This window comes from Centrocercus urophasianus, unplaced genomic scaffold (assembly GCF_019232065.1).
Source record: "Centrocercus urophasianus isolate 14NV4802_14NV808 unplaced genomic scaffold, USGS_Curo_1.0 seq_11, whole genome shotgun sequence".
Classification (NCBI taxonomy): domain Eukaryota; kingdom Metazoa; phylum Chordata; class Aves; order Galliformes; family Phasianidae; genus Centrocercus; species Centrocercus urophasianus.
In genome coordinates, this window is record NW_024884253.1 from 20,536,797 (window position 1) to 20,559,689 (window position 22,893).

Consider the following 22,893-nt stretch of genomic DNA (forward strand, 5'->3'; position numbering starts at 1 on the left):
CAGCATGGGAGCCAGATAGTTTATAGAAGCTTTTTTTTTTTTTCCCTGGATTAGAGTTTCCTGGGTTCCTGAAAATGCTCAGGTATCAGGGCTCAGGGGAGCCAACCCAGATACTCTGGGGTAGTTAACCAAAGGGTAGTAACTGCAGTGAGATACAGCCTAACAGATGTGTGCCACAACCTACACCTGATCCAACATGATGAACACAGACATACTGTCCAGCTGACACAGAGATAGCACAGGCTTAATTATCCACAGCTTGATTATCCAGTGTTGACACAGTTTTTATGACTAAGTCACCCTTGAGACATTCAGAATCTGGAAATCCCAACCACAGATAAAAATTTCCTCGCAGCTACATAAAATCGCAGTATTTTTCTGACAAACTTTGGCGGAGAGTTTTGAGCATTTTTAACTTATCAGGCTTGCAGTGCATTTTACAAGGAGAGTGAAGACTTAGGGCATAAATCATTGACTTAAAGGAAAACAACTGTGTAACAATATTACAAGATATACAGAACAGGATGCACTTGGATTCCAGTTTCTGTTCATTGGCTCACCAGAGAGAAGGATCATAAATCAGAAATAGAGAATGAAAATCAAAGAAAAGTAACAGGAAGTGTCAAAATGAAAACCTGGCAGAAATTACCAATAAGAGGAAAAGAAAAAAGACTCCAGATGTTTAAAAAGAAGAAAAAAAAGAAAAAAAAGAAAAACAACAACCTGGGAGAGATCCAGTGAACAAAAGGACAGAAAAGAAAGAAAAGCAGAAAAGAAACAAGAATTATAGCTTGGGTGGGGGGCTTTTTATTTATTTGTTTTTTCCTCCCTCACTTACAGTCGAGGCAAAGAGGGGCAGGGCAATATGTATTTGAGAAGGTGGGGGAATTGGGGGGGAAAACATGCATATAAGCATCACCTCCCCTCCCCTCTTCCCACGAAGCACAGCTCTGGAAACTCTGATCCTAGAAATATTTCAATTGAGCTCACAATTCAAAAGGTTCATTAAATCCAGGATTATTACCACGAGAGAACTTGATCAGAGCAGCCAGACCGTAACGTTTAAGGGGTACTTTATTTCCACATACCTCCACGCTGCGGAGCTCTCGGTCACATGGCGAACATGTGAAGGCCGGCCCCGCTCAGCACCAAGCCTTTTCCTCTGGGGCCATCTACCGGCCCGCAGGCGCCGTGCAAAGCAAAGCTAGGCCGGGCTGCTCCTGGTGTTTCCGTGACGATCCCTTCATCAGGCGCACTGATGCAGTCAGTGATCACGCATAGCTCCTCACGGAGCTGTATCGCAAGCTGTGCTGGGGGCTGTGGTCTCTACCTCTATCCGCCTCACTCGATGCCATGACTCCGGTCAGCGCAGCTGGGAACACACGCACAACGCCCATCCGGCTTGCGAACCCAGCAAGTGGATTTATGGCTCTTGGTCAGGAAAAATTAACAGGAAAGTCCTCAGCAAATGAGTTCAAAAGTAAGTGAATTGGGTCGATTCTCAAATCTTCCCATATCTGCCTTGTTTCCCTCCCTTCCCCACGTACGTGTCGTATTCCACATAATCACAGAACTGTAAGGGCTGGAAGGACCTCTAGAGATCAAGTCCAACCTCCCTGCCAAAGCAGGCTGCATACACCAGGTTGCACACGGAGGCATCCAGCCAGGTCTTGAATATCTCCATTTAATCCAACAATGGCCCTCAACATTAATAATTATGAAGTTAAGTTACACTAAATTCTCCCTGCAGCAAAAGAACTCCACAAAACATTCATTTATTCCCCCAAGGATTTTTCAAACAAAACTGTGGCTGTGGGAATTAAGTTACAGACTGATACTTAGGAAGACAAAATCATCAACTGATTCATATTTAATTTATTACTTCAACAAATCAAGCCGAATCGTTAAGATTCCTGAATCAAGAATAGATTACATTTTTATTTGTCGTCTCATTTTAGGTTTATGTTAACAACTGGTAAATATTTGTACCATGCTCAGATTAAACTACAGTGCATTACTGTAAATTCATTTTTAAGCTGCTTAACTCAAGAATGGCTAGAAGTTTAGGGTTACCATTAACAAAAAGAAGCCCAACCAGCAACAAAACCAAGTAACCACCCTTCCCCAGTCAAATTAAATACCTTTCTCCCCATTCTCATACATTTTATAGGTTATATGACTGCTTCAACCTTCATAAACCCTATAGCAAAATGAAGAAAGCCTTGGTCCCAGCACACTCCATACAAAAATAAAATGTTACACAGAATGAAAATATTCCCACTTACAACAGAAAATGTATGCTGACCCACCAAGAGCAATTTACATTCAAAAAGCTTATTATCTTTCAAACAGTTTCCTCTCTCAGAATAGAGAGAAATTGATATGCTTTCCAATTTAAGAGCTTTAGTTGCTGTAATTTTAAAATTATGCAGCTGGACTATCATATATTTGCATTTCATTTAAACAGAGCTTTTCCACCAACACACCTTACCTGCTGGCTGTGCTAGAATTGTCTACTTAATTCTATTCCACTGTAGCCACACATTTTCTGACTCAAGGAATTGGTAAAAGCCACTTGCTACATATACAGCCCCAGAGGGCACATGCTTATATGTGAACAGTGATCTGGAAAGCTACAATTTATCAGCCATCTCATCAGAAGATTTCTAAAATGAAAATTTGTAATTTTGTTTCAGAACCCTTATAGCACTGAGGTGAAAAACAGGCTTCTCAGATATAGAATATAATGGTGACATGTATGTTACTGTCAGAAATCCTGCACAATGTGGACATCAGAAGTAATACCAGGTTTAAGTATCAGTTATTCCCATTAATAATGCTACAAAGCTTTCCAATCGTTTCATATTCCTCAAGGTTCAGAAATACTTCAATGGCCTAGCAGAAAGGCCATAGGAGACATAATACATACTTTGGTGTATTTTGCATTCTACTGAACTTCATTGATGCTTAAACCTCAATACTAAGTCTTGCAAATCTGTACTGTAAAGATGCTGGAGTTCTCAGCAAAACAAGCCCTTTTTTATCTGCTGGCTGGCTGTATAACATATAAAGCAACCCTGTCAAGCTAACAAAACCCAGTGCTTCTCCACAGCCTGTAGCTAGTGAAAAATCCCCTCGAGTTACATATCCCAAGAGAGTTCTGGAGCAATGGGAAGTAACATCCGGGAGAGTGCCTGACCAAAGACCTAGAATGAGGTCTTTACATTCCTCAGTTGTTTCTTTCTCTGGAACACTGGGAGGGTTGCTTTCTTGGGCCTTCAAATTATCTTCCTCTTTCTTCTTCTTCTTCTTTTCTTTTAGCTTCTGTACCTTGTGCTTGAATATGTCACGATGCTTGGGTTCTTGAGGACCACAGAAGAGTCTGTCCTTGCTTAAGTGCAGTAAATCATCTTCTGTTGGGATGCAAATCATGGCATGTAATTCAGGGTTCCCCTTCCTCAGGAGAGACAAGTTGACCCATACCAGAGCCCTGGGATAGCTCATCAAGATTGGCAAAAGGACATCTTCAGTCATTTCCTTTCCTCCAAGCTGAGAAACAAGGCGAGGCCGCCGATCTTTTCCAGAAGTGGGGTAACACCAGGCTGATAACTGCATTAGTAATTTCTCACTCCTATTAACAAGTTTTAAAAAGAAACAAAAAAGATAGTTATTAATAAATAGTACAACAGAAATCCAGAAAGTCACTTATTTGATTAAAGAAGCCTTAGGGCTTCCTGTAACCTTTCAAGCTGATGTCTCTAACTCTCAGCGTAAGAAGAACACGGGCAGGTGAAATTCATGTGTTAGGAGGCTACTTGTTCTGAAGACATGAATATCACTCAGCTTGTTAAAGCTTGTTTTGATCACAAAAGCTGTATAACCTTCAGTGACACAATTCAGTTCTGAACTGCCAATATTTCTTCCCCCGATGACCACTTAAAAATGAAAAGATCTGCATTCAGGCACTTTCCAAACACTGTTGGCACCCACATATGTTACAGTGAAATACACGAGATTCTATCCTCTCTGCAGACCATCTGAGACAATGCATTAGAAAAGAGAACATGTGCTGATATGCACTGCAAGTTTTAAATCACAAGTATGGCCCTCTAAACTCTACACACGTAGAAGCAGACAGAGCACATCAACTCCAAGAAGGTGCTAAATTCAAGCCTGTCGTATTTAAGACAATTCCTTACTTCCTCTACTCATGGTGTTTGTTTGAGGAAACTAGGACTTCTACTCAACAGTAAAATTACTTAAGCCCCTCCTCAGTGTATCTGAACCAAATCTTTCTCTAAACAAGGCTGAGCCATTCCTTTTCCCAATTCAATTACTCCTAATAAATAATACATCATGTGCTTGTACCTTTTGACATACCTGAGAACAATAAAGTCACTTCTCATAGTTTCACCTCTCTCACCAAAATCTTGGGTGTCTGTATCACCCTCTGTCTTTATAGAATCTTCAGAGCTTATTTCCATGGTCTCCTCTACCTCACCAGTCTCAGGGGAAGCTTCTTTCACCACTTCTGGTTTGGGGTCACAAAAGCCATGTCCTTCAGTTGCACAGTGCTCAGCATGTGGGGAAGAACGATGCACAAATTCTTCTGAAGCTTTCATTCTTCCTTCCCAGCTCTTCACCAGCTGCCCCCAAGGACAGATGAAGGGGGACAGAGTGCCCAGTTTGACATAATTCGCCCTTTTTGCAGGTGGACGTCTAAGCAATAAATCAAGTATGAAAAAGATTTATATCCAGCAATCTTATTTCAAATTGGCACTTAGAAAGGCTAGCTGTCTATTTTGCCATGCCATTCTAACAGTAAACAAGCATTTAAAACAGAAAGTTAGTTGTGCATTCAGTAATCTCACCAATAATTCTCAAGTTATACTTCTAGACAACGCTAATATATCTTTGCCCTCTATATCCTTTCAGTGATGCTGGATACTACTGACACTACCATCATTTCCTCTGAAATTCTCCTACTTGTTGTAGCTGGAAGGGGAACTGATACCAGTTTGTTCAGAAGACACTTCCAGATGCCCCATAAGCATGGTATTGCATTGACTGCAAGGCAAACAAAGGCAAACTTCTACCTTCTCTCTAAGTAACTGAGAAGCTTGCCTGAAATAACTTTATTTTTTACTCAGTCTTGTAACTGAGCTTCACTCTGGAAATAGAAGGTTTCAGTTCATTGATTGATTGGCAAAACTTTTCTTGAGTATATTTACTGACATAATACTTTAAAAACAATGGTGAAAGACCTTCCTGAAGTCCAAGTCTAAATGAATGCAACAACAGATAACAAACGGACTACCTTAAGCACTGCAGTTTGTTTTTTCTTCCATTCTTGTAGTCAAAGTTAATGTTACCGTTTGAATTTGTCAAGAAGACTGCTTTCCAGTTCTTTGGCAAACTGCATTCCCGCAGGGCAATCAGGGAAATCATCTGGAGTGTGAGGTATTCTTTGATACTCAGAATGTTTTGAAGCTTCTTGCAAGCCACCAACTCGTACACCTCGATAGATCTGTTATAAAAATCAACCCCCCCCCCCAAAAGCAATATTTGTATTGATTCCTGCTTCCTAACTGAAATAAAACATTAATACTGTTGAAGCCATTGCTGTAGAAAAATGAAAGTCTGTAATTTCAGCTTTCAAAAAAAAAAAAAAAAAAGTTAATGTTTTCACAGTTCTAAATGATAACTTCAATAAAAACATTGCTTCTCTTTAAGCTTAAATTTTGAAAAATAATCAACTAAAATAAACAGAATTTCACAGCTTCTCATCTTGTATATTCCAGAAACATGCTATTAACTCAATAGTCACTCTCCAACTAATTTGAACCGTACAACAGGTAACACTGCAGTTATTTCCCCTCTATATTCAGCAATGTTAAGAGCAGAAAGGCACTACATCAACTATCTAACATTCAAAGCAGGATACCCGTAAGAGTGCCCAAGGTACAGTCAGACTAGCTTAAATCATATTTCAAGCTCCTCTTCCAAATCAAAGGCAGCTAAACCGTTGACAGAATGGCAGAGATAGCCAAGCTGGAAGCAGACTAGCAACTGGCACCAAATCATTTACCATTACAGCCATACGCTCTTAGAAACACAAAATCAAACAGCTATCACATCAGCTTTCTCTTCTTACCCTCTTCTCTCATTTCCTGCTTCAAACTGCCATATGGGCACAGTTATACTCAAAAGAAGATACAGAAAGTTATTGTTTATTTATTTTTAAGATTTTAAGACCAAGGCTGTCATCAACCAGTTCATAAATTCTCTTTACAGTGGGATTTTGATACTGTGATGGTTTGATTACACAATGTGAAGTATGCTTAAAATGGTGTTTCAGACCAAATGGTATCATTTGTTAGATTTACTTGCCATTTGTAATGAATGTTACTTACAAAAGGAATCCAGAAAGCCATGCCCCAGCCCTTTGGGAGACAGATATCCCAGCCACTCCCCCATCCTGGTCGATCTTCTCCAGCCATTTTTCCTGGCTGCTGCACCAACAGTATAGGAATTTTAGATTCACAAGGACCCAAATCAAGCTGAGATCCAGGTACCAGTAACTGGGCTCTCATTTTGTTTAATTCCTAAGAAGGAGAATTTTCCCATAAGTTAGTAAGCTTTTCCCCTTTTCCACATATCCTTGCAACAGTAACACTCTACACTTTTGAACTCACTTTCACTGAGGCATGAAAAAAAAAACCTTTAGAAAAAGCACTTCAGAACCCTTCACCTCCCACCCCTTTAAATTTCCATTGTCCTTGATGGATGGAAGGTACTGCAACTCAAGTCCAAAGATGTACAGATGATGAAAAAAAGTAAGCATTCCCACTTGGTATTTATAGACCTGTGCACAAGACTGTACTGAGCACATGCTTTCAGACAGTCTGTCAATACAAAGGGAAAATCCAAACTATATCCAGGGAGATGAAAAGAGTATTTTGTCATGAATCAATTTCACAGAAAGCATGCAGGTACCAAGGCTTTGTCAATCATCACTTGTTATATTTCATTGTACTGCATTACAAATACATGCATGGGGAAAAACAAAACAAAACAAAAAAAAACCCCAGAACACCAGACTGCAACTGTAGATGTTTCTTCATGTCTCTTTTACACCAGTTGTTCTGTAAGCTAAATTATATATTTCACAAGAGGAAGAACGTATGAAGATTGTTATTCATTAGTGTAATATTGAGGAAGTATTCTGCTTTTTTACACTATGACAGACAGTTTGAAAGAGCACAAAACCAATTTGCATCAAGAGAGCATTTCAAGAAATGTTTCTGCCACACAAACATTTTCTCCTTGATTACAATGGTGTCAAAAGTTTATCACCTCTAGAGGCAAAATTACCTTTTTGCCAGTATATTTGTGGGTTGTCCCTCCATTGCCAATGTAAATGTCAAATTTTGAATCTGCAGAAGTGCACTTCAAACTGCCAACAAATCACAGATGTCTAGAATGACCACAACAGTGTACTGCAGTTCAGAACCAGAGTGATCTACTCTGTCTCGTCTTTTTCTTGTCAGGAGAATTCACTTGATTATGATTGAGGAGTAAATGGACAGGGCATCTCTGTGGCACTTCACCCCTTTTAAGTGCTATGTGAGTCAAAGTGATGCAGGAAAACCCAATTTCAAATCTCTCAGAAAAATAAAACCACAATTATTTAGTTCAGTGGACAATCCAGTAAAGCTTTCTTTTAACTGGATACTAATAACTGCTATACAAGAGTATCACATAAAGGCTACAGAACGGACACTTCAACTCAGTCCTGTGCTAATACTACATTAGGAGACTGCTGCTCTTGCATTTATACAAGTTTCAAGATTTTCACTATATGGACCATTAGCCATTTTCTCCATGGCAATCCACCTCATCAGTTACCTGCTCTGAGATTTTATTTTCAGTGACGTTCTTACAGATGTCCTGGTCCCAGATAAAGCTGTGAGCACACTCAGCAGGTACACCCTCCAGGTACAGCTGCCTAACTTTATCATTATCTACAAAAGAAGAGAACCTTCAAACAAAACTCAAATTTTCAAAACCCCTAATGAGCACAATGAGCAAACAGTTAAGAACACAGACTATTTAAAATGTGATCATGGAATGTCTTACCTTAACATATGTTTTTCCAAATACAAAGCATGAGATAAGCTACTAATTACTTTTAGAAGGATTAACCTGGCATTCCCACACAGACAGACAGGTATTTCTTAGTACACATGACATCACCTTTGGCAATGCAAGTTTTAATGCCATTGTTAATATTCTGGACTTGGACCTGTCAGGAAAAGTATTAAGTTCACCAACTTTGGTAAAAATCATAAAGAACAACTTTTCAAAGTCTGGACTAAGTCTACCTAAGCAAAGTTACAGGACAAATAAAGATGCCCTTTAAAAAATGCATAGACAAGAAACATTTCTATGGGTATGACTACCATGCAACACTTACTTAGCACTAGCTTCCCACTCTCTGGATTTTTTTCAGGCTTTGCAGTACAAGGAAGACATGTATTGTGTAAGTTTGCACAGTCCAACAACTGTGTGCTTACTGAAGATGAGTAAGACTTTCAGCTTTAAAACTCATCAATAGGGCATTAAAACTAATTCTGCTTCAACTCCTCAGTTCAAACAAAATAAAGAAAACATATACCTACCTTTTGTACTCTGTGGATTAAAAGCATTCAGCACCTAGCATGCAATATCAATGCATATCAATCCATGTTTTAAGTAAAATAAACTTCACAAATAAAAAACTACAATGAAGCTGTTAATATTTCTGTGGCTAAAACTTACAGGGACTGCTTTGTCATCCAAGCGGTCTTGCATGTTAGAGGAACACAATATTTCTTGCTTGTTTTTAAATAACAATCTTTTGAATGAACTCAGGTAATTTTTCTCAGTTAGCATGGACAAAGAATTGCAGTACAGAAGATATGAATTATTAAGTTGTCCTAGCAATAGGATAGGTACTGCCAAACATAATTGCAATAATGTTTGTAACCATTTGTATATGATTTAAAGTTGTCCATCCTACCAGTTGTAAAATCCTCAGAAACATTACATGTAGCAGCTTTCCTGAGTTTGACAGTGCTATTAAGATGACACCTGCTAAGCATTCTTGTTTAAAGAACATACGTTCCTTAGAATTCCTATACTGCAGAGCATGAGTATTTTTCTTCCACTTTAAAGAGCCCTTTAATGCCTGTCTCTTTCCATTCCCACAGCCCACCCAATGTTCTCCTCACCCTAAAATCTCTAACATCGTACACTGTTTTTCTTTCATTCATATTCAACCTGGAGAATTTTACCTCTCTACAAAACATACTCCAATTCAAATTGCTCCTCTTTCATTTTCTTTAGTTCACCTTCAAAGAATGCTGGGGAAATAAACCTACTGATGAGTAAGTTGCTAATGATGCAGCAAATAAGATGCTACATCTAGTACAGGAAACACTAAGCACACAAACTACTGTGCCTATTACTATGCACACAGAAGTCAGCAAGAACCATTGCATTACCTACTTCTGTTGATGCCAATGGCTGGTGCTCAGGAAACACAGGGAAAGAAAAGAAGGTTTCATTCTGTTTCCAACAGTTGTTCTGAGATTACCTTAGCAGTGCTAAAAGACAGGCCTAAGATTAAGAGTGCATCTGTTTGAATTTTTTCCATCCCTCTCTGAGGAGCAGCAGTAGCAGAAGCAGAAACATAAACATAAAGGGAGTAGTTTCAGAGCATGTATGCAGGTAGCACCAGAAGAGCCAATGTAAGAGGCCAGATATGCAAACTTCTGCAAGAATATGTTTACTGGCAAAGACTCAGGCTCTGTGTTTGCAGAAGGAACTTTAGCTCACCTGTCTTTCATGATGCATTCTCCTCTGCATTTAATTCACTGACTGTTTAGAGGTTCCAACAGACCCCATGTTGAGCAGCAAAACGTGCTAAGACAGTAGCAGCAAACCAAAACAACAGAAGAGGACTTCAAAAGGAGAGAAGACTAATGCTAATTTGCAGTCATGTAAGCACTGACCACTCCAGAAGGCATAAGCTGCTAAAAAGGCAGTAAACAGCGATTTACTCATAAACTCTCTATCTTGCAACCTAAAGAAATTAGGACAGCTCTGGGTTAAATTGCCATCAGCACGTGCCCTTTGTGCATATGCATTTGGGAGTATGCCTAAGTGGGACTGAAATGTCTTCTGATTTCATAACACATCATCCACAGAGGGAAAAAGTACACAAATGTATTTTACAATGTTCAGAAAAAAACAAGGAGGATGGAGGAAATACATTTCATTTCATAGATTTCATGTATGACAACCCACAGGCTAAGAAGGCTGTAACTTACCTAAACCATTTGCACATTTGACAAATAATGCGTCTTCAAAGTAAACATATGTTCAGAAAAGCAATTAACTTCTATACAACGTTAAAAAATAAGAGAGATTAAAACAAATATGGGATCTGCTAAGATAAGCAGTACCATTTCAAACTTAACATTAATACCAATAGTATTTGAATAACCAAGAAACAAAAAAGGGAAAATCATTACATACAGCAAGAATGAAGGACTAGTCACATTACTCACACAAAGATCATCTTGCCATATTACCACAACTGAGTAAGGTTACATTAAATCAGGATTCAGAAAGTTTATGTAATTCTAGTGCTCACAAAATGATTTGCTCAAGGGGCAAATTAAAACCAACTCAGTGAAATTACAGACCTCATCTTCCGTCAGGGGACCAACTATCTAGAAGAGAAACCTAACTTTCTTTGTGGGTGTTACTGTGGAAACATTGGTAGTACTGCTGCTGTACTAACATATACAACTTGCCAATATTAAATTCCTTTTTTTCTTTTTTTTGGTTAAAACAAACTGCCCTTCATACATTTGAAGAATTCCTTTCCTGGTATCTACTGGGCAAAAGAACCAACAGAACCAGACAGAACTGGATGTAAAAAATGATGGTAAAACTGCTAAACTGAATTAGAATATCTCTGGTAATGCGTTGCTTTTGATGAAATTCTTGCAGGATATTCTAATAATCTGACATCAATAGAGTCAATAATAGAGTGCTATGGAGGAATGCAACACTAAGATCAGTGTGTAGTATTGTCATTCCAGACATTCATCGGGAGCCTACAGAGAGGAGGGGAATCAACTCTTTGAAAGGGTTGATAACTGCAGGACGAGGGGAAATGGTTTTAAGTTGAGGGAGGGGAGATTTAGGTCGGACATCAGGGGGAAATTCTTTACCCAGAGAGTGGTGAGGTGCTGGAACAGGCTGCCCAGAGAGGTTGTGGATGCCCCGTCCTTGGAGGTGTTCAAGGCCAGATTGGATGGGGCCCTGGGCAGCCTGGTCTAGCATTAAACGTGGAGGTTGATGGCCATGCATGTGGCAGGGTAGTTGGAGATTCATGATCCTTGAGGTCCCTTCCAACCCTGGCCATTCTGTGATTCTGTGATTCATGGCTTACATTCTTCACCTAGAGGTGATCTTTTTGCATAGAATGACCTTCAACAGCTTCTCCTCCATTTAACGAATGGATTTTTGATTGCCTGCAAAACTGCCAGGCAATCAAGTAGGTTGACAGGAAAGAAAATAAATAAATACAGTTGATTTATAGAGGCAGGGAAAATTGCAATAAGATCACATGCCCTAACAAGATCACAAGCTGCACATACTTCCTTGTCCTGAAATAGAATACAGTGGGAAGAAATCGTAATGCTTGCATAGAGGGAACTGATCGGATTATATATCTATTCTGCCTTCTGTATGCATTTTGCACAGTAACTCATTACGCCTAGGCTTCCTTTTATTAATACTGATGCATCTTTTCTTTAAAAAACAATAAAAAAACAGGAATCAAATGCAACTGAAAGCTTTCCCCAGCCTGGAAAATTACGTAAGGATGTGAATCCAATATGGATTGATTTTCTAGAAGTATTGGGAAAAAAACCAAAAAACAAACAAACAACTTCTCTCAACTACTTGAACAAATAAGCCTATTAAGGCGAGATATTGCACTGGTAGTAACTATCACAGTCAATTACAAAATTAAGATAGGAACAACAGGCTTTGGAGAGTAGTAGTAGCTTCTCTCTTCAACACTAAGGAATATCAATGAGGCACAGAGAAGAGTGGCAGTTACACCTCAGTTCTAAGGTTCCTAGATAAGAGAGATGAACTACCATGCCATAAGATTTCCCCACTATATAATGTAATAGGTACATAGGAGATTCTGAATAATCCTCTGAGTCTTCCCACACAGTATTAAGAAGTCACTCAGGTGGGAAATTACCTCCTTACTGCTCCTTGTAGAAAGACTATTCTTTTCTACTCTCTTACCACAACGCTCTTTTTATTTCCTGTTGGAAGGAAGCTGTATTATCCTTCACTCTTCTGCCTCTTTCTAACTGATCTGACAGTGCTGCATTTGTGCAACACCAAGTCCTTTAGTAGAACTCAAATTAGAAGGCATTGTATGCAGTTTACATTTTCTTATTTGCTGTTCAAGGACTTTCTCCCTCACCTGAAGAAAAGTCAGAAAAGGCAGATACAGTATTAAGTTTATGATAAAAGAAAAAAAACAAAATAAAACACCAACTCAACTCAGAAAGAAACCAGAAAGCAAAACCAGCTTAGCTTTTCTGACTATGTGGTTTACAAGATTTCTTGCAAGCTGAATGATAACCACAAACAGAAAGATTTGGAGATGGCTGTTTTTAGCAAGTCAAAATACAAAAGGTGTAAGTAACTTCTTTCCCTTGACTCCCTGTCATACATCATTACCTCTCTATCACAGCCCTACATCGTGGGGGAGGATCACCTTTGCCAGAGGGAGAAAAACTTCTATATGGCATTTCAACGCTTAGAAGACTTCAGCTCATCTCACCTCCTTGAACATATTTTCACAGACGTGACAAGCAAAATGAATGGTGACTAATTACTTGTTTTGGTTGCTAACTCCTTTAACAGATCAAACCAGTCTCTGTAAACGAGTGCTATGTAGCTCACCTTACTCCTCAGCAGGAAGGAACCAAAGCAGAGGTCACATATGCAGCAACATTTCCAACATGAATATTAATGACAAGAAAGTAACTGAGCAGAAATGATAATAAACAGGACAGAAGCTGTTTCACAAAGAAAGGTGGGAATAGGAAGACATAAGGAAGTCTGAATAGGAAGAGTTGGTAAGATGGCAACTAAAATCAGTGTTCAACTTGGTTTAAACAAAAGATAAGGGTGTATTATTCTACTATCTTGGAAATACGCAACCAAAGAAACTTCACTTGTCTTGTTTGCTACCTTGCTGTTCTGTTTCTCATACTACGTTAGGCAGCCTACGTCCAATCAACCTAAATGTAAATGCATACACTGCACTGTACAGAAATCCCATTTTATTTGTTCTTGCATATTTTTCAAGGAAGTTCAAATCCAACTGATCTTGTATTTTGCACTGAAATGAAAGTCTAAAGTCACTTATGCATCTCCTAGCAATCTAAAATACTAATTTTGCATTTCCCTACAGAGAAATTGCAACATTCAAATACTATAAACCAAACTCTAGAACTGTTTTTGGAGAGAAGAATAGCACCTGGAAGACGACATACCAAATAGAAAGTCACTGAGCAGCTTTTAGCACCTGGTTGGCCTTGCCAGGATTCGAACCTGGATCATCTGTATGGTCAGACAGAGGCTTCCACTGAGCACAAGACCAGCTATGGTGCATGTCCCTCCCTCTCAATTGCTGTTCTAAAACATAGGCAACCCGTGCAATTTTAAGCCTGTTTCTGCTACGACGAGGTATGGGGAAAGAAGAAGGAAACTTCTGAAACCCAATGCTAGAGGAAAACAACAAGAAAAAAAAAAAAAAAGCAGTGGAAAAGGACAGTAAGTGAAAACAGAAGTGCAGAGAGAAACTGAATTTCATGCCTTTGGCAGTTCCATGCAAGCACAATGTAAGCAAAGCTTTTTACCTTGGTATTTTTCCGGATCTGGAATGGCTTTTGTCTTTTTTTTTGGCAGATTTACTCGAGGATCTCCAACAGTGAGGCCCAGTACTGTACCTGGTGGCATTTCTGATGGTGAACTTATCCCTTTAAAAATACACAAATGAACATTGCCATGAAACCACGAATAAAACTGTGATTACTTTTTTCTGCACTGTTGTTCTGTACGTTTTGGCCTGCAGCGATGTGACACCACTGTAATCCAGAGTAGCAATTCAGAGTACCTGATTCAACATGTTTTGAAAACTCACCAGTGCTTGTTAAAGAAATTTAAAACAAAATTTTTCAAGTTTTACCTCATCTCTGCTTAACAGCCTCATACTGGATAGCTTGAATATAGTTTGAGATTTACCAGTCAGCTCCTTACCTGTTTCAGTGCTAGAAATGAAATGTTTATAAAGACAAGAAACAAAACGGAATATATCTGTTAAGAGTTTGGCCTTCAAAAAGGACTAAAGCTCCATTAAAAAAACAAAAAGTAATGTTTCTCAAGTCTTTGACATGCCACAGTAATTACTTAAGTATACGCTCAAGGGCATCACTCTCTTGATCAAACACAAACTACGCCTTACCAAACTGAAGCCAACTCAGTTGCATGCCAGTTCTGACCACTAGAACTTAAGTTTCCCCTTCCTCCCCTATTGCCCATGCCCAAATACCTTCTAAGAGCTCAAAGATAGCTGTTTGACGATGATGAAGAGATACTTTTTCAGAGTCCTTGCAGTTTTCTACCCACCAGTTATTCAGTTTCGACTCTGAATCCACCATCTCCTGGAAAACAACATCATCTAATTAACTCAAGTAGTAATTCAGTAACTTCTAATCATATGAATTCAGTCTGTTCACCTTAATCACTATGGTTGCTTCCTTCAAGTTTCAAATCAAAACCATTTTTTCCTGATGAAGCTTATTCCTACATTTCACTTTACAGTACTCTCCAATAAGCATATTCAGTTTGTATCCCAAAAGTAAACAAGGCAATCCACAATTCTTTCTAACTCTGCAATCAATGACTTTATAGAAAACCAGAGACTTCATGGCCTCCTCAAGTTTGCTGCAAGAAATGCACAAAAAACCCCCACACCCATTAAAACTACACTGATGGAATGTGCTAAAAGGTGGATAAAACACTAAATTCTGGAGAAAGTATGTATTTGATTTAACACAAAAATGTTTCTATACCTTTTATGTCTTGCCCTATAGGGTCCTCTAGCTCGCTGAATGAAAAATATAACATGGTTTCCAAAAAGTACAAATTATTTTTGACCTCTCAATACATCACTGTAGCAAAACCCTTAGAGCCTTAATAGTATCATAGCTTCTATTTTCTTTCTACCCATACCAGAAATCCAGATACAAACTCTTCTTGAGGTCAGCATTAATCAAGAGGCTCACTATAGAGAAGCTAACAGAGTAGAAATATATAGGTTAGCCTTTCATAATAAATGTGCCTAATGATTCTTTCTAGCAAGAAGTTTGCACGCTCTAGAACGCTGATATAAACTACAGTAATATCCATCAGGCCATTGTCCTTACTGTTTGGATAGAAGCAGCTTTCAGGGTCTCTGTAAGGACAGAGTGTGATAATGGGCCAATCAGTCGATATCTGAGAATCTCCATTGTTTGATCACTGCAAGAGAGGGAAGTTTCAGGTGAGTGTACAATTGTACAGCACACAGTTTTCTGTTATGCTATGATCCAGCTACGTTAACAGGTTAAGGGTCACAGTTCCTAACTCTACTATGAACAAACCTGATCACAATGCCAGTAGTTTGTGAGACCCAGGAGTAGGACTGGAATGGGTCTCTAGTGCCATCACCAATTATTTTCTTCACTGGCACAGCTTTATCTCCTTCTTTGTCCTCTTTCTTTCTTTTTTTGCCAAGGCTCTGAACAAGATCCATTTGTTCTTCCTCTTGATTTAGTGTTGCAATTGGCTCAGGAATACAGATCTCCTCACGCTCTGAACACTGAAAAATTGTTTTCAACTCATTCAGTACATCCTAAAGAAAAGTGAAAAGTTTGAATTAAGAAAGTAAGCAGTTCAGTTAAATTCTAGTGGTTTTGTTTTTCATTTTGGATTATAGGGAATCCATGGAGAGCACTGTCACATGCTGAAAGTAATACTGCTGCTAGGGACTTATTGTCACTCAAATTAATGGAAGAAAAAAAAAAGTGCGCTTGCAATTTAAGTTTAGATTATGACTACTTGTGATGACAGGGATCAGCCTGTCACGGATGGCAGTGGGAAGGAAGCAAAACAGGCACCAACATATTGTGAACAAATCCTCCAAAAAGCAGCAGTAGAAAATTTTTAACAAGCTCACACAAAATACTTCAGTTGCATGCACATTCTGCACAATTTCAATAAGAACAAGACACAGACAGAAACAGAGTGGAAACCTTTCAAGAAGGTATCTGCAGCATAAGAAACAGACAATGCATGAAGAAATTTGAGTTCAACTCTAAAAAGCAGGATACCTGCTTGAGAGCTGGATGCATCCAAATCCATAACTGTCTGTTTTCAGACCCACACCTCGGTTTCCAAATGAATGTAACAGGACCAAGCATGTCCTCAGGATAGCGATCTGCTCGGTAAAGATTCAAGGAACCTTCAAGTCTTCCAGACAGACAACTGGCTGCTCCAAATGTTAATCCTGAAGAAGAAGATGCTTATTGAAAAAACAAATTAACTTCTTGTTTAAAAAATAAAAATTTAAAAGCCACTGCCATGATGGCACAGCACCACGGGGTGAGCACAGTACAAGCTGTCCTGGTTCACATGCAACTGGCAGGTTGAACATCTCTGCTTCACACTATTCAAAAACTTAACCTTATTTCAAACTAGTTAAAATCCTTACCTGCATCAACACTACATATTCGAGCAAGTTGTCTCAGAAGCTCATTCTCTTTACCAGTCAACTCCAGACAACAATAATATGATAAATCCTGAAACAAAAGGACAGTGGAAAAGTGAGAACTGGCAAGGAAGAGTCAACACAGAGCTTCATAATTTACAATTAAATTTTAGTAAATGAAAAACAACTGCTTGAGTCAAAGAGAAAACATTATTATTGTTATTTTTTAATTAAAGTTTTTTGCTGTAGGACAGCTGTCGGGTATTTCTCATTTGGAGAACAACCTGCCCCTTGAATAAGTAGATCAGAGAGGCTACACCACAAAGTGTCTGCCTTTGGTAGCATCCTTCTCAGCAAGAAGATGCAGGAATTCACTGAATCTCTTAGCTCCTATGGCTGACGATGAAGTATTTCAGCTACAGAAACCTTTTTAATACATAAAACTCTTCTTATTCTCTCTGATACTGTCCACCTCTCACAACACTCATGAAATTACTCATTTATCACAGAATCGTTTGAGTTGGAAGGGACCCTTAAAGGTCATCTGGTCCAAATCCCCTGCAGTGAGCAAGGACACCTACTCAGGTCTACCTAAAATCTTCTCCAGGTTGAACAGCCCCAGCTCTCTCAGCAAAAGATATTCCACCCCTAGGACCACTTCTGTGGCCCTCCTCTGGATGCTCTCTAACAGGTCTATGTCTCTCCTGTACCAAAGTCTCCACATCTGGACAGTATACTCCAGATGAGGTCTCACCAGCACAGAGTAGAGAGGCAGGGTCACCTTCCTCATCCTGCTTTCATAGCTAGCACTTAACAGCTGACACAACATTGCTTCAAAGAGACAGAAACATTCATTAGAATTGAAGAGCTGATTACTTCACCTTAGTAAAAGAACAAGGAAAATGCAAATGTGATACCTGAAGAAGGCAGTGATTTGTCATGGCTCGGTAACAAGCCCTGTAGCACTTCTCTGTAGGGCTGTTTCCTAAACAGTATCCCCATTTCTTTACCATATGAAATCTCTTTGCATGCCAAATATGTGTTTCCAGCCAAATATTTTTCCTTTGCCTGCGATTAAACTCTGCTACCAAATTTACGTGGCGTCTTCGGGCTTTGCGGCATTTAGTCTTGGACTGCTCTTTCTTCTGATGTACAACTTTCTCAGCCTGTTTTCAAGAAAGAAAACACTGAAGTAAATCTCAAAAGGAAAAACTTCTTTTGAGGAAAAAGGTTAGCATATATAAGGATACAGGAAGTACTAGCATAATTTATGCTTTATTATTATGTTAGCTCTCCATGGCTCTCTCTGGACTGAGGATAATAAATAGATGGAAAGAGTATATGCAAGTCCCATCCACACAACTCCACCAAAGGTTAACTTGAACCCATCAACCAGAGTTCTCAGACATTCAGAAACGTACCAGTGAACTGTAAGAACTGCTGCTTTCGTGTGTAAAGCTTTTGTTCAACATCAGCATATTCCTATGAACCAATGAACATGGCATCAGGAGAACCTGAAGATGTGAGCTCATACAGAAGCAGCACAGACTCTAAGACTGGCAGATGAGACTTAAGGATACTTACAGTATTTACAGTGTGTAGAAGCCAATATGGTGACGTCAGACAAACTCCCTGATAAAGACCTGATCAAGAATAGAATTACTAAGGGTGAATGGCTGAAGAGGAAGGCTTGTCTCTCAAGGTTTGACTTGTCTTTTTGAGAAAGGGCAGAAAACCCTACTTTTTAGGATGTCCTCTGGGGGCTCACAAAGAAATGGTTGACTGTAGATCACTGGTTTTAAGAATTAGAGTAGAAGAATTAGAACTAGGAGTTAGAACTAGAATTAGAACTGGTTACAAGAATGAGAATGCTAGATCACTGCCAAGCAAAGTAAACATGGAAACAAACCACGATGTAAAGACAGATGTGCACAAAATAATTTTAAAAGTTCCAAGTCACAATCAGAATAATCATTCCACTATAGATCAGGCAATATAAGCCACCAGGTAAATGGTACATAAGTGTGAAGAAAGGCGATCAGAGAAAAAAGGGATGTGGTAACGTGGACAAAAAAATGTATCTGTCTTCAAGCTTGTGAAGAAGTAAGAGACAGTCGTGGTAAATTTTTGCATCAATATGGTCATATTCAAGGATCTAAGAAAAGGAAGAAAGCACAACAGAACCAGAACAGTCAACTTTGAAGAAACAGACTTCAAACACTGAAAACTAATGGGCTGAACCTATAAAAAAGGAAACAGCTCAGGAGACACAGGAGCTCTAAGAAAGCACGAAACAAAACATCCTACATAAAAACACAATCTTCAAAAAGAGAACCAAAGAGAGAGAACGTGGTTGAAGTAAAACAGTTGCAGCAGGGACCGTTATAGCACCCCAAAAATCCAAGAATCATGCAAAAGTTAAAGCAAAGACTTATCAATGTGAGTACACACACAGAAGTTGGAAATACGTTCACGGGAAAGTAGTTAAAAAAGCAGAACACAAATGGATCAAATACAAACATGAAAGAAATCTAAGTTATTCAACAAGGGCAGAGAGTAAACAATGCAAAACAGCCCATGCTGCCTTCCTCCTGAAGAAGGTGCTGTGGATCATCATGACTAACAAATCAAATAGAATGCCAATTGGAGCAATAAAAGCAGAGATGCAGGTTATGAAGATCCAATAAACCACACCCTTAGACACACGTGCAGAAGTACTTGATGCAATTTCTGAATCTTCAGGAACTTGAGGAAGAAGGGGCAAGTTCTCAGAGAATTCAAAAAAGGTAAAGCAAGAGGGAAAAAGAATACAAGAAATATGTAAATGAATCAACCTTAATAAGCAGAAAACTTACCAAGCAAATTCAACTGATCACTTTAAGTGTCCAGAGAAAGCAATGAATGCCAAGCATCAGACAACCCCCTTGTAGAGAAAAGCCACTGAACCTTTTTTTTTTTTTTTTTTTTTTTAAACACATAGAAATGCCAGGGCATATAAGCAGTAAGTAAATACATAGAAGCATTCTGGCTAAATGATAAGATGCTACTCCAAAATGAGTTTCATGACCAACCAGGAATGGTCTTAAGCTGTATGCAACCTGTCAGCTACTCCACTGTGCTTACCCTGTCTGAGCTATACTCTGCCAGTTATGAACAAGTTGTGTTGGCTTGAGTCCTGCAAAGTCACAGCTCAAAGCAGTGGTGAGCTGCAAGATAGGCAGGTGTTACTGAGGACTCCTACATCACCTGAGACCTTGATACACTAGCCAAACAAAGGCTCCTGCAGTAGGGGATTTTATCATCATTAGTCCAGTAACTTTTCAAGACATGCAATAATCATGAAGCGAAGAGATAATTGTCAACTACTCTGAGATCTACTAAAATGTAGGTTTTGCATCCAAATGTCAGCCCAAGTTTGTGAGCCTCTGTATATAGGGAAGCTTTGCAGTCAAGCTCAGCTCTCAACAGTAATAAATGCACAGCTGAGCACTGCACAATATCTACTGTATAGCTCATCAAATATCATAAAATGTACTTATACCTCTTTTCTGGCAACCTCTTGCAGCCGCCTGGGTAGGCGCTTAATATTGTGACTCATAGCTCGCCTTCGCATGTGCCTGGGCAGAGTCTGGAAGACTAGAGAGTTGGAAGACTTCTGTGCAACTGCTTTCAGCATGGCTTTGATCTCAGCAGCACGAGCTTGAGCAAAGGTAGACACTGGAATGAAAAGAACTCCATCAGAGCACGGCAAACAGCAAAGATTAAAAAAAAAAGGGACAGTGTACATAAATTAGTGAACTCCAGCAGAGTACCTCTAGTGCACCAGTCTAATGACTTCCTGAGATAAAACCAAGGTACCCTCTACTGTCTCTTATGGATGTAATTTCTGTTCTTCAGATATCCTGAAGCTTACCAATATGTTATGGCAAATACTGAAAGCTGAGGTATAACCAACAAGTTCTACTTGCGCAAAGTGCTTCTTTACTACGGCAGCAATGTTTGCATGTATTATTGAGACAGATGGAAAAACTTAATCATGGACAAAACAGGAAGCAATGATGATACTACATACAGTTTTAAAATGATCAAACAAAGAAGTCAGAGGTTGATTTTGTTTAATACTTACGGAAGTGTACTCATTATCATAGCACTACCATAATTTGGAAAACTAATTTGCCTCTTTGCTTTCCTAAACAAACATTCTGTTAGAAGTTCCTTTAACTCACAACATGAGCATAAACAGTTCCACTGACTACATTAAAAACAGATGGCTGTCAGTGTTCATTTTACTGGTAAACCAAAACCCAAATGCATACCCCTCGTTATAAGGAGTGCAATTTTTCAACTCAGAAGTCTGAAAGGACTCACTGAACAATAGCTGGTAATTCATTTTAGAGCACAAACTTTTCTTTATTTTGTAGAAAATCAGGAAAAACAAAAGACAACACACACGTTGACCAAAACATCCTTCTGATTTTTGCTATTGCACAAAATCTAAGACGGACAACAAGCAATTTCTAGCAAGTTGTCCCGGAAACTATGACCTTTTATTATACATACAAACCTGTTATGAATCTAGGCATTTCTTCAGAAGAACTCTGATGCTCTCCCTGCCATCCTCCCCTTCCTCTGCCTCTCGAGTCTCCTCTATTTTGGTCTTTCCTGTAGGGAGGTCCAGGTGACTGATGCAAAAATTTCTGCTGTTGATACTGCTGCTCAGAACGAACATCTCCTGAAGGATGTAGAAAAACAGATAGCAGAAATACAAAGTCATCCGGGTACTGGATTATAAACATAGCTTTATTAAGATTGCATCGGACATTCTTCTGACTATTTAACATATATAACTGAAAATAAGTTATTTTTCATTAAAATTAAAAAAAAAAAAAAACCTGCAGCAAGCCAGCAGCAGATTCATGTGCTTTTGCACATTTTGAAAACGGTACCCAATCCATACCTCCCATACTCCATTAAGCCCAAAGGGAAAGACCTGACCAATATAAACATATTAAAAAGAATATAAACGGGAGGGGGAATGGATACTTACAAGGGTAGATAGTGATAGGACAAGGGGAAACATTCTTTAAACTGAGACAGGGGAGGTTTAGCTTAGATATTAGGAGGAAGTTTTTCACTCAGAGGGTGGTGACACACTGGAACAGGTTGCCCAAGGAGGTTGTGGATGCCCCATCCCTGGAGGCATTCAAGGCCAGGCTGGATGTGGCTCTGGGCAGCCTGGTCTGCTGGTTGGTGACCCTGCACATAGCAGGGGGTTGAAACCGGATGATCTTTGTGGTCCTTTTCAACCCAGGCCATTCTATGATGATTCTGTGATCAAAATCAGCCTACATGACTGCCATCAGCAGCGACTCTTACTGTTGTCTAGTCAGAGCAAAACTTTCCCCTCTTTCTCTTATTTTTTCCCCCATAACTTTAGCTAGTTTTTGTCTTTCTGTCTTCAGTAAAGTCACACGCATTTCTGTTGCAGTAATAAAGTAAGCACGGACACGTATGTTGGTGCAGTTACAGTACGCATTTCCTGGTACAGGCAGCTAAATCAGTATCAAAATTAAGCAACAGATACCTAATCACAGAATCACAGAACGGCCCGGGTTGGAAGGACCTCAAGGATCACGAATCTTCAACCCCCTGTCACAGGCAGGGCCACCAACCTCTACAGCAGGCTCCTGAGTTCCTGGGTTGCATTCAGAGAGCTGCGGCCAACGGCTCCGTATCCCGGAGGAGAGGCCGTACCTGGGGCCGAGCAGGCCCTGTTGCCGCCGCCGCCGCCGGGAAAGGACCCCGGCTCGGCAGGGAGAGTGACGCTGGCCGGCTGGTTCCTCATCTTCCTGGCCCGCTTCTTCTCCCTCGCCGCGGACATCTCGGCTGGGATACGGCGCTCCGGTGAACCGTCCCGCACTCCCTCCGACGGGCCTACAGCGCTGCAGGCGATGCGCGGCGCCCCAACCTCGCGCTACACGCGGCCTCCCGAA

General features: G+C 39.6%; 1 protein-coding gene across 2 annotated transcripts; it reads right to left on the reverse strand.

Annotated features, from left to right (window-relative positions):
* Nucleotides 1–1,664: 1,664 nt before the first annotated feature.
* On the reverse strand, nt 1,665–22,867 carry POP1 (POP1 homolog, ribonuclease P/MRP subunit). 2 transcript variants are annotated; one of them, XM_042839952.1, is made up of 15 exons: nt 22,655–22,867; nt 21,465–21,632; nt 20,442–20,617; nt 17,818–18,066; nt 16,904–16,991; nt 16,524–16,699; nt 15,795–16,012; nt 15,579–15,672; nt 14,702–14,813; nt 14,010–14,129; nt 7,909–8,024; nt 6,414–6,605; nt 5,373–5,527; nt 4,381–4,719; nt 1,665–3,631 (listed from the first exon to the last, which is right to left on the reverse strand). In XM_042839952.1, the coding sequence occupies exons 1-15, from the start codon at nt 22,779–22,781 to the stop codon at nt 2,968–2,970; spliced, it is 2,994 nt and encodes a 997-aa protein (XP_042695886.1). In that variant the 5' UTR covers nt 22,782–22,867; the 3' UTR covers nt 1,665–2,967. The 2 variants fall into 2 exon arrangements, with proteins under 2 accessions (XP_042695886.1, XP_042695885.1); XM_042839951.1 differs by having other exon boundaries at nt 15,795–16,045.
* Nucleotides 22,868–22,893: the final 26 nt, after the last annotated feature.